Raw genomic sequence first — 16,957 nt, 5'->3', positions numbered from 1 at the left:
ATTTGTAACAGATAATGTCTAGCACACAAGAAGCAAAAATAAAGAGTTGCTATCCTGTGAACACAATGTCATTTTCAAGGAATTATATTCTTGTTTTTCTCTCTCATGCCTGTTTCCACATGGCTCATATCTGCAGATTACGCTGGCAGTGCTCACAACAGCCGTAGTGAAGTATTTACTTTTAGGATTCCTTAAGACATATTTCTGTTACCTAAAATCATAGAATCTCAAAATTGAGATTATTCAATTCAATCCTCTGTGTTCCATTCAAGAATACCTTTTATAATATTCCTAACAAATGGTCATCCAGCTTCTGCATTAACAAGCAACCCACTATCTTCCTGGGTAAACTATGTCATGATGGAAAATCCTTTTCACATAAAAAGAAAGCAGATTAACAACAGATTTACCACTAGTATTAACACTATGGTAACTGGAATCTACATCCCAAAGTGTTGCTATAGGGTATTAACCAATATGAGTTCCAGGACACAGTAAATAAATGAGGTGAGGAAAAAAAATACAGACCCTTATCAGGCTCAGGAATCCCTTGGTCTGGCCCAAAATGGTGGCAATAACACAAGGTATCAAAAAACCTGGATTTGGGCTGTAGGTCTGGCATGTGGAAATATAACCAAGGATTCAAAAGTCAAGTCCAACCCCTGTCTCACAGCTTCGTCGTGACATCTACTGGCCTATCTGTAGCTGTGGCCCACAACTCTGTCTTTAGCTCTTTAGTCCACAGCGAGGAAGTAGGTATGGCCATAATTGCAAAAGCAGAGTTTCAGAAAGTCTAAATTCTAACTAGTACAAGACAGGAAAGGCCAGGATTTGAAATGAGAGTAGATGGGAAGCAATACGGAAAAAATTGAGAGGGTAAATGGGAAGCAACAAGGGAAAAATTCAAATCTTTTTCAGAAAGATTTCATACAAAGGGTAAGTATGGCTACCACAAAACAGTGGTGGTATGGAAAATTTTCATAAAAATATGCTCAGCTATGATCAGATCAACTTCTAAATAAAGAAAGGCTAATATTTTATTTCCAGTAGTTAACTGTCCATGCCCATCATTTGTTCTAAACACCGATTCAACATAAAACAAGTCTGAAAAATCTATGAAGTTACTCCATAATTCTCAGTAAGAGCTATCATTTTTAGCTGGAAGATTCATGGCCCAAGATTTCTTAAAGAACACAAACCATAAGACAACATTTTATAATCTTAGAACACTAAAAATGTTGACTTAAAAAAGCATAGAAATAAAGAGATATTATACAGGTAACAAAAAAAAAAATCTTTAACAAAAATATGTATACAATAAAGTACCGCAATCACAAAGGAAAAATGGCTAGTGACTAAACATTTTCCTAGCTATAAAGGTTATGAAATCAAGGGGCTTGAGCAAAAACAAAATAATTCCAAGTTTGGAAAAAATACTAATCAAGTTAATAAGGAGAGAGTTGAGGAATCATTCAAAATTAGCAAAATACTACAAGTTAAGGTTCATTTGTACATATCCTGCTAAAGCTGCAGTTTTGATATAAAAGCATTTCCAGTACATTGAAGCTATGTATTCGTGGCATCTGAACCACTTCCAAATGTTTTCCATTATTTCACTTTATAAAACAACTTTGTGAGAACTAAGGAGCTTCAATCAACCCCATATAGCCAAGGGAAAAACAGGACCACTGAGAGTAAGCAGCAGAAGTGGAAAGAGAGCCAAGGATTCCTGATGGTAAGCCTCACTGTCTCAGTTTTACTTTAGAAAGCTGCCTAACATTTTTCTAAACCCACATAAAAATAAAGGACAGTGCTATTGGGGATTTTTGTATTATACCTGGCAGTCAAAGAATATCCTCTATCCTGGTAGCATTAAATCAAAGTTAGAATAAAATTTTTAGTATAAATTTTTCTTTTGAAATACACAGTGTAGACACCTATCCAAAAAAGAATTTACTTACTTAGAATGTTGAAGTTTATCTTCTATCAATGGAAGAACAGCTGGAATCATTTCTCGGGGGAAAATCTGGCTGACGATAGTAAGTGCCATACATACTTCTACTAGGTTAGTGCTCTGCAAGTCCTGACATAATTATTAAGCAAAGAAAACATTCAGTGCAAATTCTGAAACTAGGGACAGTGAGCTCAACATTGCAATGGTCCTATACACTTAATACTGTAGTTTTCAACTAATTTGTCCATTTAGGAATACCTTGTATTTTATAGGAATACCAGTGTTTCACTTGCCTTAATAGAGTCAATAGATAAAGACAGCCCAAAAGTAACCGATCTAAAGGAAACTATATTTCTGTTCTGACACTGACCAAAGTAGTCTTCTTTATTACAGCCTTTAAAACTTTTCTAAACCAGTAACAAAAAAATTTTTATGAATTTTTATTGTTAAAGCAATGAGTGGAAGTTTAAAAGGAAGCAATTTTTTAATACATACTATAAAATGTATGCATTTATATATACTTATATAAGCACAAAGTTTATAAACTATTTTAATAGAAACCGAAACTACGTTTTTGAAAGTTTGGAAAGGTTTAAAGCCACTAGTAACCTTAAGAGAGTATATGACTTAAAATTCAGAAAGTACTACACACACACACACTCTCTCACATATCAGAAGAAATAAGATAAACACAAAAAAGCTCAACAATTCAATTATACTTCATTACCAATTTTGTCTAAAAGTTTAACAGAAAAAAATATTGCATGTGGATTAAATTGTTTTTATTATCATACATTTCGGTTACCCAATTATACTCTATTCTCCTTTAAATTGACTTTTAGAGTTTAAAAGACTTCAATTATTCAGTTTATATTATATCCCTTTAAAATAGATCCTAGAAAAAAAGACAATAGCATGGAAAATGCATCTGACTAAGAGTCTGGAGATCTAAATTATAGTTCTAGTTCCAGCTCTGCTTTTTTTATTTTTATTTATTCTTTTACTGAAGTATAGCTGATTTACAATATAGTATTAGTTTCAGGTGTACAGCATAGTGATTTAGAAAATTTTTGCAGATTATACTCCATTGTAGGCTATTATATAATAAATGGGTATAATTCCCTGTGCTATCCCTTTCCTTATCTATTTTATATACAGTAATTTGTTATCGATTAATACCATACTCCTAAGTTGTTCCTCCCCTCTCTCCCTATGGTAACCCCAAGTTCATTTTCTGTCTGTGAGTCTGTTTCTATTTTGCATTTCCATTCATTTGTATTATGTTTTAGACTATACATATAAGTGATATATACTGTATTTGTCTTTCTCTGTGTGACTTATTTCACTAAGCACAATATTCTCTAGGTTCATCCACATTGCTACAAATGGCAGTATTTCACTGTTTTTAATACCTGAATAATATTCTATTATGTATATATACCAAGTCTTTTTAACCAACTGTCTGTTAATGGGCACTTGGGTTGTTTCCATGTCTTGGCTACTATAAATAGTCCTATGAACACTGAGGTTATGTACCCTTTTAAGTCAGTGTCTTCGTTCTGTCCAAATAGAAACCCAGGAGTGAAACTGCCGGATCATATGGTAGTTCTTTTTTAGTTTTTTAAGGAATCTCCATACTGTTTCCCATCGTGGCTGACCAATTTGCATTCCCACCAACCATGTATAAGGGTTCCCTTTTCTCCACATCCTTGCCAACATTTATTTTTCACAAACTTTTTCACAATAGCCATTCTCAATGAGGTGATACCTCACTGTGGTTTTGATTTTACTTCTCTAATAATTAGTGACATTGAGCATCTTTTCATTGCCTGTTAGCCATTTACATGTCTTCTTTGGAAAAATGTCTATTTAAGTCTTCTGCTCATTTTGTGACTACGGTTTACTTTTTTTATATTGAGTTGTATGAGTGTTTGTATATTTTGAATATCAAGCCCTGTCAGTCCCATCATTTGCAAATATTTTCTCCCATTTCGTAGGTTGTCTTTTCATTTTATCAGTTATTTCCTTTGCTGTGCAAAAGCTTTTAAGTATAATTAGGTCCCATTTGTTAATTTTTTGCTATTTATTCTGCCTTAGGAGACTGATCCAAGAAAACCTCGCTACAATTTATGTCAAAGAGTATTCTACCTACGTTCTCTTCTAGGAGTTTTATAGTTTCAGGTCTTACTTGTAGATCTTTAGACCATTGTGAGTTTCTTTTCCTTAACTCTGCTTTTTTAAATGAAACCACTATAACAGCAGCAGTAGCAAATGATATTCTGTACAGTGTTTCATTCGACCCTTACAACTTGGTTAAGTTCTATTATTATCCTCATTCTACAGATGCAGAAACTGATCTAAAAGATCTTTCCAATAAACACATTCTGCAAGCCTACATTCTTTCAAAAATATAAAAACTGTCAAATGCCTGACGGAATAATTTAAGACTTTATATTAACCAGCATACAATACAGTACCTTTACAACTGTGTTCACAAGGAGAAGCAACAGTTCATGACTTTCATGTAGAAATAAAGATACAGCCAAATAACCTTAAAATTTGAGAGAAAAAGTCTCATTAACACCCGTCAAAAATTAACTCTTCTTAAGAAGTTAAACAAAGCAATAATATATTCCAAAGTTTGAATGTCAAAGACAGAGTTACAGGTAAATATTAAAACAAATAGTAAAATAAGAAGGTTCAAAAAAATTCAGTAAGGAAGATTTCAGGTGTTCTTCATCCTGAAGTCTTTCATAATTAGGTATTTCACAGGATATAACTAAAATGGAAAAAAGGCTATGTGTACCAGCTTAAAGTCCTATAAATAACATTAGGAATATATACCTTCTATCTTCTGTGCAAATTTCTACATAATCAATCAAAACATTTTGTCTTGTAGCCAAATACAATTATCCAAAAACTAATAGCTGTTATAGTTAATAAATAGTGAGTTACCAGCTATTTGTATTACTGAATGAGCTATTTAATACCAAACCAAATGACATAAATCATACATTAAGCCACAAGAAACACCTTGTTTTCTCAGTTTGAAGATCAACTATTGAGTGAATAGATGTTGAGGAAAAAAACACTGTCTACCACATTAAATATACTCATTGACTTAAGCACTTTTAATAATATCAAAACATTAAAAAGTACATCTTAAAATTGAGGAAGTACTTTAATACCATGACAAATAAATGTGTATGGAACATTACAAGCTTATTGAATCTTTACAATAACTATATGAGGTAGATATTATTATTATCCCCAGTATAAAAATGAAGCCCCAAAAGGATAACTGCCCAAGGTCTGCAGCTACTACATGGTGGAGCCAGGACTACAACCAATATCTTGATTTTAGTACTTCTGCATCATCTACTCCTCTGAGATTTCTATGGACAACTTTGGTGCTTTGTCTGATAGATAATGCCTTATTGTTTTTCACATGAATATTGTAGAATAAATAAATCTCAGTATCCACTAAGTCAAGTATTATGTTAGGTGCTTTATCTTGTGAGATGGTATTTCACTTTACAGAGGAGAAAACTGAAGCTCAGAAAGGTCAAGTCAGTTGTCGAAGGTCATAGAGCTATTAAATGGTAGAGAGAAAATATGAACCCAAGTTTCTATGAATCAAAGCCTGTATTCTTATCCTATAGCTCACTCTTAATCATAGCAAATGTACTTTATAATCATAGTTGTTATTTCTTTTCCTGAAAAAGAAAGTGAAAGTGAAGTCACTCAGTTGTGTCCGATTCTTTGTGACCCCATGGAGTGTAGCCTACCAGGCTCCTTGTCCATGGGATTTTCCAGGCAAGAGTACTGGAGTGGGTTGCCATTTCCTTCTCCAGGGGATCTTTCCAACCCAGGGATTGAACCTGGGTCTCCTGAATTGTAGACAGATGCTTTACCGTCTGAGCCACCAGGGAAGTCTTCTTTTCCTGAAGTCTTTTTCATTTTTTGAGTCACAGAATATCTTTTCCCCCTGTTTCTGGATCATCAAAATAGTTTCCCTGTTTTTTCTGGTTGTCAAAATAGGACATTCTTTGACACAGATTTAAGGTTTTTTGTAAGGTTTCAAGGTGGTCTTTGGATTAGTTTGTTGATCTTCTTGCATTGTGGTACTAGTAACATAAGTGTGGATAATATCTTTGCTGAACAGATGTAGTCTGATAAGATGTAATCTCTGCTTTATTTATTTTTTAAAATTTATTTATTTTAATTGGATAATTACTTTATAGTATTGTGATGGTTTCTGCCATACAGCAACATGAATCGGCCACAGGTATACATGTGTTCCCCGCTCCTGTAATCTCTGCTTTAAATGCTGTCTAGGGTTTTTCTCTTCCCTGGTCCAGGTTTGTTCTTTTTTCTCTGTCCTGATTATGGGAGTGATAGCTCTGTTCCTCTGACCTTCAGTGAAGATGCTTGGTTATGAGAACAGGAAATTTCTGACAGTTTTCCCACTTTCCACAACAGGCACAGACAGTATGAATGCTGGGTAGTGATAGGGATAGTTAACCTTAGAATACCTAATAAAAGGGTTGAAAGAATTGAAAAGAATGAAAAACAACGGGGATGGGAAACAGGGAATCGGGTCTCAAGGGAGACTGAAGAAACAGAATGGCATAAGGGTTAAAAACGTGACCTAACCCCTTGTGGCTTAGCTGGTAAAGAATCTGCTTGTAATGCGGGAGACCTGGGTTTGATCCCTGGGTTGGGAAGATCCCCTGGAGAAGGGAAACGCTATCCACTCTAGTATTCTAGCCTGGAGAATTCCATGGACTGTATACTCCATGGGGTTGCAAAGAGTCAGACACGGCTGAGCAACTTTCACATCACATTAAAAAACAAAACTTCCAGTCATTAGCACACACAAAGAACATCTGATACCCACAAACATGTCTCTCTAGGTGGCAAGAAAATACTTTCCTAAGAAAGACCATGAATCTCAATGAATCTGGGGTCTCCTTAGCCACTTTAACTATGAAATAACACATGTACAAGGTCATTCACTGCGACATTGGTTATGAGAGCAAAAAACAAAAGACAAACTCATATGTCCACCAATAGAGACTTGATTGAAAATACTGTGGTATATCCACCCACCCAATGAAAACTATGCAACTGTATAAAAATACAAAGATATCAAAACAAGGTGTAGAATAATCTCTACAGCAAGCCATTTTTTGTGTAAGAGAGAGTATATAAATGTGTACTTGTTTGCTTATTTTCAAAAAGAAGCAATGGAAAGATTAATCAGAAACTAGTGAAAATAGTTATTCATGGGGTAAGGGGCAAACCTCATATAGGAGCTAGAAATAAAAGTAAAAATTTGACAAATCAGAAATTTGTCTGATTATACCTTTTTATCAGGTCTTAACTTTGGACCATGTAACACAAGTAATTTTTACACATTTTAAAAATAAAACTTAAAGAATTCCCTAGTGGTCCAGTGGTTAGGACTTGGCGCTTTCACTGCTGATCTGGATTCAAACCCTGGTCAAAGAACTAAGATCCCGCAAGTTGCACAGCATAGCCATAAGTAAATAAATTTAATTGAAAACAAAAAAATTACATGAAAGTCTAAAAAGAAAAAGACAGCAACAGATGTACAAAGTATTGACTATCTATTGTTTTCAAAATTTCCTGCTGTCAGAGATTTTACAATTAGGTTGGAGAAGACAAACAGATGATCACAGTAGAGTTAAAACTTGGTTTGAAATACAGAAAGGGAGAGAGAGGCTGCCAGAGGCCACTGTACTTGGAGGGAAGAATATAACGAAAGACAGAAGAGTATTTTTGGTGAAGTGAGGTTGAGCAAGTAGAATGCTGTGTGAGGATAGTCTCAGAATCTTTTACCAAGACATCTCCACCCTTCCCCATCACCTGACAGCAAGGGTCAACATAGCATAAGAAGGTTGGTCCCCAACAAGGTAACAGTAGCAACTTCTTTGAATAAAGAATATGTTCTACCCCTATGTTATTCTAAAGTGCTTCCTCCTTAAGTTTCTGATATGAAGCTGAAGCTATAAGAAAACAAGCTTTAAGTCTTTGAAAGGAGTTTTACTAACAGCCTTGAAGGCTAATTATAGAGATAACAATTTTTAAAAGATACCTGAAATCCTTATAGCTAACATTTGTGAAACTAAGAGCAAGATGGCTAAAATTATTCACAGCAATTTCAGTCTTATTCTATAAAAAACCATATCTGATCATTAAACTGATGAAACTGAATAGACTTTTTAAAATCAGCTTTACTGAAGTATAATTTACATACAAGAAAAGTCATCCTTTTAAGGGTATAGTTCAGTGAGTCTTGACAAAGTCATCTAACCACCATCCTAAGAACAAACAACTTTTAATCTTCTATGTAACTCCAAAATGCTATGAATCAGGAAAATTGATTTCATTTATAGGCTGTAAGTTTTTGAAGCGTTATCTTTGAAAAGTAAGGAAATCACAAGGTAGTGTTCTAAAAACATACTACATATCAGTCATCATTCATTTTACATACTAGTCAGAACTTTAAGGACAAGATAAAGTGCAAAAGTCTTAAACACATACATACCTACTCTTTTTTCTAAAAGATTTCCTTGTTGTGCCAACTTGATTGCATGTATATAGCCAAAGGAAGCATCATATCCAAGCATTTCACAATATATAAGTCTCACCATACATTCCTTCATCATTTTCTGAAAAAAAAAAAAAAAAAAAAAAAATCCAGTAATCATATAAAGAGAATGCTTTGACTCTTTCTTTAGTATGTTTGTAATCATTTAACAGCAGAATTCTTTAATCCTGGCACTGAAGAAACAACATATGTAAATTACCACCCAAAGTCAGACTTTGTAAACAAGTTTCTCCCAAATTTAACTATCAACAGTACTCATTTTAGTAAAATTGTTTCGATATTTTGTTAGAGGCAACAATATAAAATAAATCAACTATAGCTATTTCTAACTCTAGGTTCCCCTCCTGAAAAATTTGGTCATAATGTGGGATGCATGGTCCTCAGAAAAAACTTCAGTCATAGTACTCTAACTTGGCTTCTAGAATGCAGCACATCATTTAAAACACTTTGTCAAATGAAAATATCCATGAAATCCCCACAAGTTTGTAACAATTTCTGTAATGAAAATATTTTTCACACTTAAAGACCAAATTGCATCTGGAGTTTCTTCAGAATTATTATGCTATATATGAAATGCAATAATTTATTGTCTAAGTATTACTTTTTCAACAACTCTCACAATTATTATGACTTTATTAATGGTATGTGTATGTGTTAGTTGCTCAGTTGCATCCGACTCTTTGCGACCCCACAGACTGTAGCCCACCAGGATCCTCTGTCCGCAGAATTCTCCAGGCAAGAATATTGGAATGGGTTGCTATTCCCTTCTCCAGGGGATCTTTCCGACCAAGGGATCGAATCCAGGTCTTCTGCATTGCAGGCGGATTCTTTACTGTCGGAGCCACCCAGGGAAGCCCTATTAATGGTAGAGTCATTCCAAGATTAAACTTAACTGAGTCTTTCAAAATTTACAACATAAGCTAATAACTTGTTTTAAGAGATTGTATAAATTTATTAGTATGAGAATATCTGCATTCTCAATATTGACAGCAAATTTTAATCAAGAATTAAAAATATAAATAAATGTGTTTCAAAATATGTAAAGCTCAGACTATTTTAGTATCTAAAAATTAATTAGGGTTAATAAATTAATCCTAATATATAACAGAATTATAGAATTCCTAAATCACAAAATGCTTAAGAATAGTAAAATAAAATGTTTTAAACTAAGGACAACATTTACTATTTCATATATATTATATAAAGATAGATATACACATACACATTTAAATATGAAAAGTTTAAAAATAAATCACAGGAAAATCTTATGGGAATAATATTTAATGATTTAATTTAGTTCACTTGGGTTTAAAGTAAGAGAAGTTAATTCATTACCACATTAACTACTAAATACTGAGAAATATTGGTTCTAAATTGGGAAAGGAGTACATCAATGCTATATATTGTCACCCTGCTTATTTAACTTATATGCAGAGGACATGATGCAAAATGCCAGGCTGGATGAAGCGGAAGCTGAAATCAAGATTACTGGGAGAAGTATTAATAACCTCAGATATGCAGGTGACACCACCTTTATGGCAGAAAGTGAAGCTGAAGCTAAAGAGCCTCTTGATGAAGGTGAAAGACAAGAGTGAAAAAGCTGGCTTAAAACTCAACATTCAAAAAAATAAGATTATGGCATCTAGTCCCATCACTTCATGGCAAATAGATGGGGAGACAAAGAAAAGTGACAGACTTTATTTTCTTGGGTTCCAAAATCCCTATGGATGGTGACTGCAGCCATGAAATTAAAAGATGCTTGCTCATTGGAAGAAAAGTTACGACAGACCCAGACAGCAAATTAAAAAGCAGAGATGTTACTTGGCTGACGAAGGTCCATACAGTCAAGGCTATGGTTTTTCCAGTAGTCCTGTATGGATGTGAGAGTTGGACCATAAAGAAGGCTGAGCGCCAAAGAACTGATGCTTTTTAACTGTCGTATTGGAGAAGACTCTTAAAAGTCCTTTGGACTGCAAGGAGATCAAACCAGTTGATCCTAAAGGAAATCAATCCTGAATATTCACTGGAAGGACTGATGCCGAAGCTCCAACACTTCAGCCACCTGATGTGAAGAGCCAACTCATTGGAAAAGACCCAAATGCTGGGAAAGATTGAAGACAGGAGGAAAAGGGGACATCAGAGGATGACATGGTTAGATGGCATCACCAACTCGACGGACTTGAGTTTGCACAAGCTCTGAGAGATGGTGAAGGTCAGGGAAGCCAGGCATGCTGCAGTCCCAAGGGTCGCAAAGAGTTGGACATGACTGAGCAACTGAACAATGACAACTGAGAAAACGTGTAAAAGATACTGGACGCTTCTTCAAAAACTTCTGTATCAGGACTTCCCTTGGGGTCCAGTAGCTAAGACTGCATTCCCAATGCAGGGGGCCTGGCTTCAGTCTCTGGTCAGGGAGCTAGATCCCACATGTCGCAACTAAAAATCTTGCAAGCTGCAACTAAGACCCATCACAGTAAAATATATATATATATAAATAAAAACAAAATTCTGTATCAATGAGGAGTGAAAGTGTTCATTTAAGCCCTTAAATATCAACCTTGATTTTGTAACATTTTATCTCATAGGTTCTCAAAAGTCATTAGGCCCTTCAAGTAAAATTCTATTGCATACACTATTATTCTCTTATTCTTGGAGAAGAAAATGATTCTCCAATGTAGAAATTCACTTCAGAATTTAACAAACTGTAATCTAACTTCTACATGACCACCTCAAGGACAGACTATTCTAAAACGTACACTCAGAGTGATTGGCCATAATTATTATAAAATCTTCCTTCAAACTGTTGCTCCTTAACTTCTATCTACTTATCTAAATTCTGTCAACATCAGGTTTATACTGAATAACATGAAAAATTGTACTTAATACTGCCAACTATAGAAAATGGAAATCAAGTAAAAAGAGAGAAGTCACTGCTTAAAAAGAGAAGTCATTGCTTAACATATCTTTCAAGTATCACAATGCGCAATGACTTTATTCATACACATATAAACATATACATATCTATACACACACACACACATATATATATACATTAATACACACAGATATATCACATTGGAGGCTTCCCTGATAGCTTGGGCAGTAAAGAATCTGTCTGCAATGCAGGAGACTTGGGTTCAATCCCTGGGTGCGGAAGATCCCCTGGAGAAGAAAATGGCTACCCACTCCAGTATTCTTGCCTGGGAAATCCCATAGACAGAGAAGCTTGTGGGCTACAGTCCATGAGGTCACAAAAGAGTCAGACACAACTGAGAGACTGACATTGAACACTGTATCACATTAATTATGCTTTAAGTTTCATTTGTCCACCTGGAAGAGTAACTTAGGCAGGTTGACAAGGAGTAAGTAAGGCCCCCTTAAGGAGCAAGTAAACATTCTTTATCACATACTTTTGCCTTAGACAAGTAGGTCTCATAGGCAGCAGCATCTCTTGTTCAAGGACATGCCTTTTTTTTGAACTTTGGATGAATGTTATGGGAGAAGGCCTGGGTAAAACTTCCACAGTCTTGAGCTCTGGGTTAACCTGTTCCTTCTGGCTAATCTCATCCTGACATGCTGATGTCATCCCAGGATGTATGTTACAGGGAAGGGTCTGGGCGAAATTCTCACAGCCTTGAGGTATTTGTTATCTATTCTCAGCAGCTGGTTGAGAAGTATATAAGGTCCTGCTTACTGAGGCAGGTACTCTCCTGCCCCCTTCTGATATCTATGCCAGAAGCTTTTTCTGTCACTTTCACTTTAAATAAAATCTATACAAAGTTCTGAGTGACTGTGACTATCTTTGGTCCTGGAGTTAAATCTTCTCCTTTGGAGACCACGAATCCGGCAGCACCATTCACCGTCCTTTATTATAACCAGAAAAGGAAATACATATATTCTCTCAGACTTTACAAGTGTTATTCACACACATGATCATGTGTACAAGCAAAATGATCACCCTAGTATCTTTATTAGAAGTGTATGCCACAGCAACTTACACAAAGAAAGCACTCACTAAATCTTTGCTAAATAAATGTTGCTTATAAAATCTCATTATTTAAAACCACGTGAAAATTAAAAGAAAAAAAAAACCTAGGCCTTAACCTAACCATGTAGGGACAGTCCCACAGTGGCCACTGCTTAATTGCTGAATGAATGCTGTTTGAAAATCAAATTATAGGGAATCAATTTTTTTTAAACTAGATCTTGATTTAGCTATTAGGCAATATACTCAGTTTTACAGCAAGAAAATCATTTTTCTACTCTGTCAGTCAACCTATACTCCAAGATGTAGAAATGCAAAATAGGAGATTTTTACAACGTATCAATTCAGGTCTGTAAGGTCTGTATTAAAATACTATTATTTTAATAGTATTATATTTTATATTTTTATATTTTATATATTTGTATATTTTAATATTCTATAATGGATATTATCTATATTTCTATTTAATGTATATTAAATATTATATATTTTAATAGTATTAAAATACTATTTTAAATTATGTGTCCTAACCTTCTTTCGGAGAAGGCAATGGCAACCCGCTCCAGTACTCTTGCCTGGAAAATCCCATGGACGGAGGAGCCTGGAAGGCTGCAGTCCATGGGGTCTCTGAGGGTCGGACATGACTGAGAGACTTTTCTTTCGCTTTTCACTTTCATGCATTGGAGAAGGAAATGGCAACCCATTCCAGTGTTCTTGCCTGGAGAATCCCAGGGACGGGGGAGCCTGGTGGGCTGCCGTCTATGGGGTCGCACAGAGTCGGACACGACTGAAGCGACTTAGCAGCAGCAGCAGCAGCAACCTTCTTTCAGTGCACAACATTAAAACAATAAGATTGGTTATGGGGTCCCAGGAGTATTACCACATTTATGTAACTATCATCATGTTGGCACTGAACTGACATCAGTCAAGCAAGTTTTGGTCTGGTGCAGTCAGTCGGTAATAAAAGGCCAAAGTTAACGTCTGACTTATTATCATCCATAACTGATTTTGACTGTGATATATTAGATTTTAGCAACTCATCAGTTAATGCCACTACTGAGTCAATTGTAGACCAGATTTCAAATTGAAAACATGCTGACATCGCCTATGTAAACTTACTAGGGTTGTAGTAGGAGCAGAAACAGTTGCTTTCAGATTATTCAGCTCCTGCTGGATTAATTTCTCTTCTTCCTAAAAAAGTGAAAATATTTGACTCATGAATAACAGTCTTTTTAAACTGTAATAGTATTTTTAAAAGGGAAAAATACAATTCACAATATTATAAATAAGAAACATTATTTTAAAGGAGAGTTATAAAAAGTATGTGCTTCAGATTTGCCTAAAAGAATTTCTCCAACCCTCAGAAATCATTCCTGGAAAGAATAAAGTTAGCATTTTCATGCTAACTCACCACTCCTCTTTTCTTCAGTTACTGTCCCCTTAAGGACAGTTTAGCAGAAAAATTTTTTTTTTAATTAACACTAGAGAATAAGTAGAAAAGAAATTCTTCATGTAGTGGCCCAGAATAAGGTTCTCACACCTTCTTCTTCATGGAATGGAGAAACAGGGTAAGAAGACAAACAAAAACCAATCCTTTTCCCTTAAACTATATTCTTCTTCCCTACCTTTTTTTCCCTTTATTCCTTGCATCCTTTCCCTACCCTTTCATCTCTTTCTCACACACACAGAATAAATTCACAAATACGGCTACCTCTATCGTCTGCATTGTATTTAACCTCCTTAAGCACTTGAAAATTGGTCCAAATTTTGCCCAATACAATGCTATCTCTAAGTTACACAATGAACTAGCAGATGCCCATTAAGTAACTAACCAAAAAATACTAGTGAAGTACTGTCACATTTAGATACCTTATATACAGTTTCAAACTGCAATTTAAAACCAAAAATATTTTATTTCATTTACCATCTCATAAAAATTAGCAAAGGACAAAATGTTAAACAATATTAAGTCCAAAAATAATTGTTTTCTGTGATTTCTGAATGTGAAACAGATCCCCTCCAGTACATCATCCTATTTCAGTTTACAAACAGTTTTTAAACCCCCAGAGCACTTTGAAGAAAAACCTCCTTTCTCTTTTCTTCTCTCCTGACACATATTTCACCATGTACTGCTTATACCTGTCTTAAGCCCAAGATGAAGGACCAATTCTTTGGAAAAAGTAAATGTGTTTTAGACTATTTCCTTAGGGTTTAACACACAGCTTCTTCCATAAGTATTTTCTGAACAAATAAATTATGCTATACCACATGATTTTTAAGATACAAAATCCTTGACGCTTTTTATCAGCATCTTACACAACCCATGCAACTACAGAAAGTTTGTGGGAACTTAAAATTTTCCATTATAAATGCTCGTTTTCAAAGCCCATCGGAGGCAAAAACTTACTCAGCAAATACTGAGATTGGGAAGAATTACGCTTTTTCTTTCCCCAATCCAGAGATCTAACCTAAGAACCTCGAGCTCCCCAAACATATTCAACAGCAGGTTCAGATGGCAGGGTCTGTTCTAATGTATGTTATCTAGCATACACTGAAGAACTGGGACAGAGCAAGAATCCGAGTTAGAAAGAAACTTTTGAGAATAAAGCTGACACTTCCATGGCACCTGGTATTTTCAACTGGTTGGTGTCTCTTCTAACCCTCGAAACAATCTATGAAATATGTATCGGTACTTTGACACTTCAACGTTCGAGAAACACACGGAGGCTCAAATAGTAAACACTTTGCCCCAGATAATAATGAGTCAACGTCAGGGCCAACTGTGGAAACCTGGCCTCCTAGTTGTCTGTCTGTCCGGGCAGCCCAAGTGACGCTTCCGGAGAGAAGCCAGGACCGACAGACAAACCCGCCGGAGAGCCAGTTCCAGGGGTTCACCGCGGGATCAGAGCCTCCCAGAGAGGGGGCCTCCCTCAGGCGCCCCTGACCTCCCGGCCCGACGGACACCTACGTGCTTGGAGGTGAGCGCGGTGATGCCGCGGACCAGGCCGCCCAGCCGGGAGGAGAAGGACGCCTTGGCGGCCGTAGGCCCGCCAACCGACTGGTTCTGCAGGAAGAGTCCCGGCAGCGCCGTCAGTGTTTTCTCCACTATGTCGCTCATCGCCGCAGCCCGCGATCCGGTCGCCGCCCGGCCTCATGCCCGGCCCCTGACCCGCCGCCGGCCCGGCCTCCGTAGGCACTTCCTGTTTGTTTGAAGAAGAAATCTTTATTCGCGTCCCGCGCGGACAAGTACAGTGTTTTTCTCGAGAGACGCCGCTAGAGGGCGCGAGAGTCCGCGAGCGAAAGACCGCGCTCCAAGCCTGCGCGGATGTTGTCTTGTGGTGGGGTAGAAGGGACGAAGAATTGGTGCTTTTGAACGGTGGTGTTGGAGAAGATTCTGAGAGTCCCTCGAACTACAAGGATATTCAACCAGTCCATCCTAAAGGAAATCAGTCCTGAATATTCATTGGAAGGACTGACACTGAAGCTGAAACTCTAGTACTTTGGCCATCTGATGCAGAGAACTGGCTAATTGGAAAAGACCCTAATCCTGGGAAAGGTTGAAGGCAGGAGGAGAAGGGGATGACAGAGGATGAGATGGTTGGATGGCATCACCGACTCAATGGACATGAGTTTGAGTAAACTCCGGGAGTTGGTGATGGACAGGAAAACCTGGTGTGCTGCAGTCCATAGGGTTGCAAAGAGCCGGACACGACTGAGCAACTGAACTGAACTGAGAAGGGCCGGACGCTCCCGGTTTCCATGGCAACGCCAGAGTCTCGCGAGTCTCTGGCTCCTCCTAAGGTAACTGCTGCCGCCGTCCTTCCCTCATACTTCGCCCGCCAACGTCTCGCTTTCCCTTTAGGCGCCTCCGCGCTGCTGGGGACACCACAGGGAGGTGGACGTTCCTGGCCCTCTCTCGGCCACCGCTCACTGCTTGGGGACTACCGGCAATCCCTACACCTCCCGCCGCCGCAGCCTGAGGGGCGACGAGGGACCGCGGCACCACGCGCCTCCCTGGTCCTGGCGGTGCCAGGGACCCTGGTGGAGTTGAACGACAGCGCGGCTGTCCTATGGACTCATCCTGCCGGGTTCAGCCCACGCCGCGTACAGGGACTCTTGGCCAGTGTCCCTACCCTTCCGCCCCTCTTCTTGGATCTGGGGAGGCAGCCAGCAAGGGGAAGTGGTCAGGTGGCCACCGCCACCACCGCCCCCGACCTGTCGTCTCGCAATGTTCTGTTATTTTCTGTTTTAAAACGGATGACAGTTGCCACTACATCAATATTTTTCTCCCTGTACTGAGGATGTCTTATTCATTGCTGTTATCCCAACTTCGGTCTGGAACAGAATCTAGTACAGTGGTTTTTAGAATGTGGTCTGATGA

The 16,957-nt window shown here is 37.3% G+C and overlaps 1 protein-coding gene across 2 annotated transcripts in view; it reads right to left on the bottom strand.

Moving 5' to 3' along the window:
* The window catches only part of AP4E1 (adaptor related protein complex 4 subunit epsilon 1), a 67,261-nt gene extending 51,489 nt beyond the window's left edge, over positions 1–15,772 (bottom strand). For both annotated transcript variants that reach the window (XM_006077779.3, XM_025295582.2), the window contains exons 1-5: positions 15,545–15,772; positions 13,696–13,767; positions 8,529–8,652; positions 4,432–4,505; positions 1,962–2,083 (exon numbers count right to left, since the gene is read on the bottom strand). In XM_006077779.3, coding sequence (XP_006077841.3) covers positions 1,962–2,083; positions 4,432–4,505; positions 8,529–8,652; positions 13,696–13,767; positions 15,545–15,694 — 542 coding nt within the window. In that variant the 5' untranslated portion in view covers positions 15,695–15,772. The remainder of the gene's footprint in view (positions 1–1,961; positions 2,084–4,431; positions 4,506–8,528; positions 8,653–13,695; positions 13,768–15,544) is intronic.
* Positions 15,773–16,957: the final 1,185 nt, after the last annotated feature.

This window comes from Bubalus bubalis, chromosome 11 (assembly GCF_019923935.1).
Source record: "Bubalus bubalis isolate 160015118507 breed Murrah chromosome 11, NDDB_SH_1, whole genome shotgun sequence".
Lineage (NCBI taxonomy): Eukaryota > Metazoa > Chordata > Mammalia > Artiodactyla > Bovidae > Bubalus > Bubalus bubalis.
The sequence above is the reverse complement of the archived record's forward strand: the minus strand, read 5'-3'. Positions and strand labels throughout refer to the sequence as shown.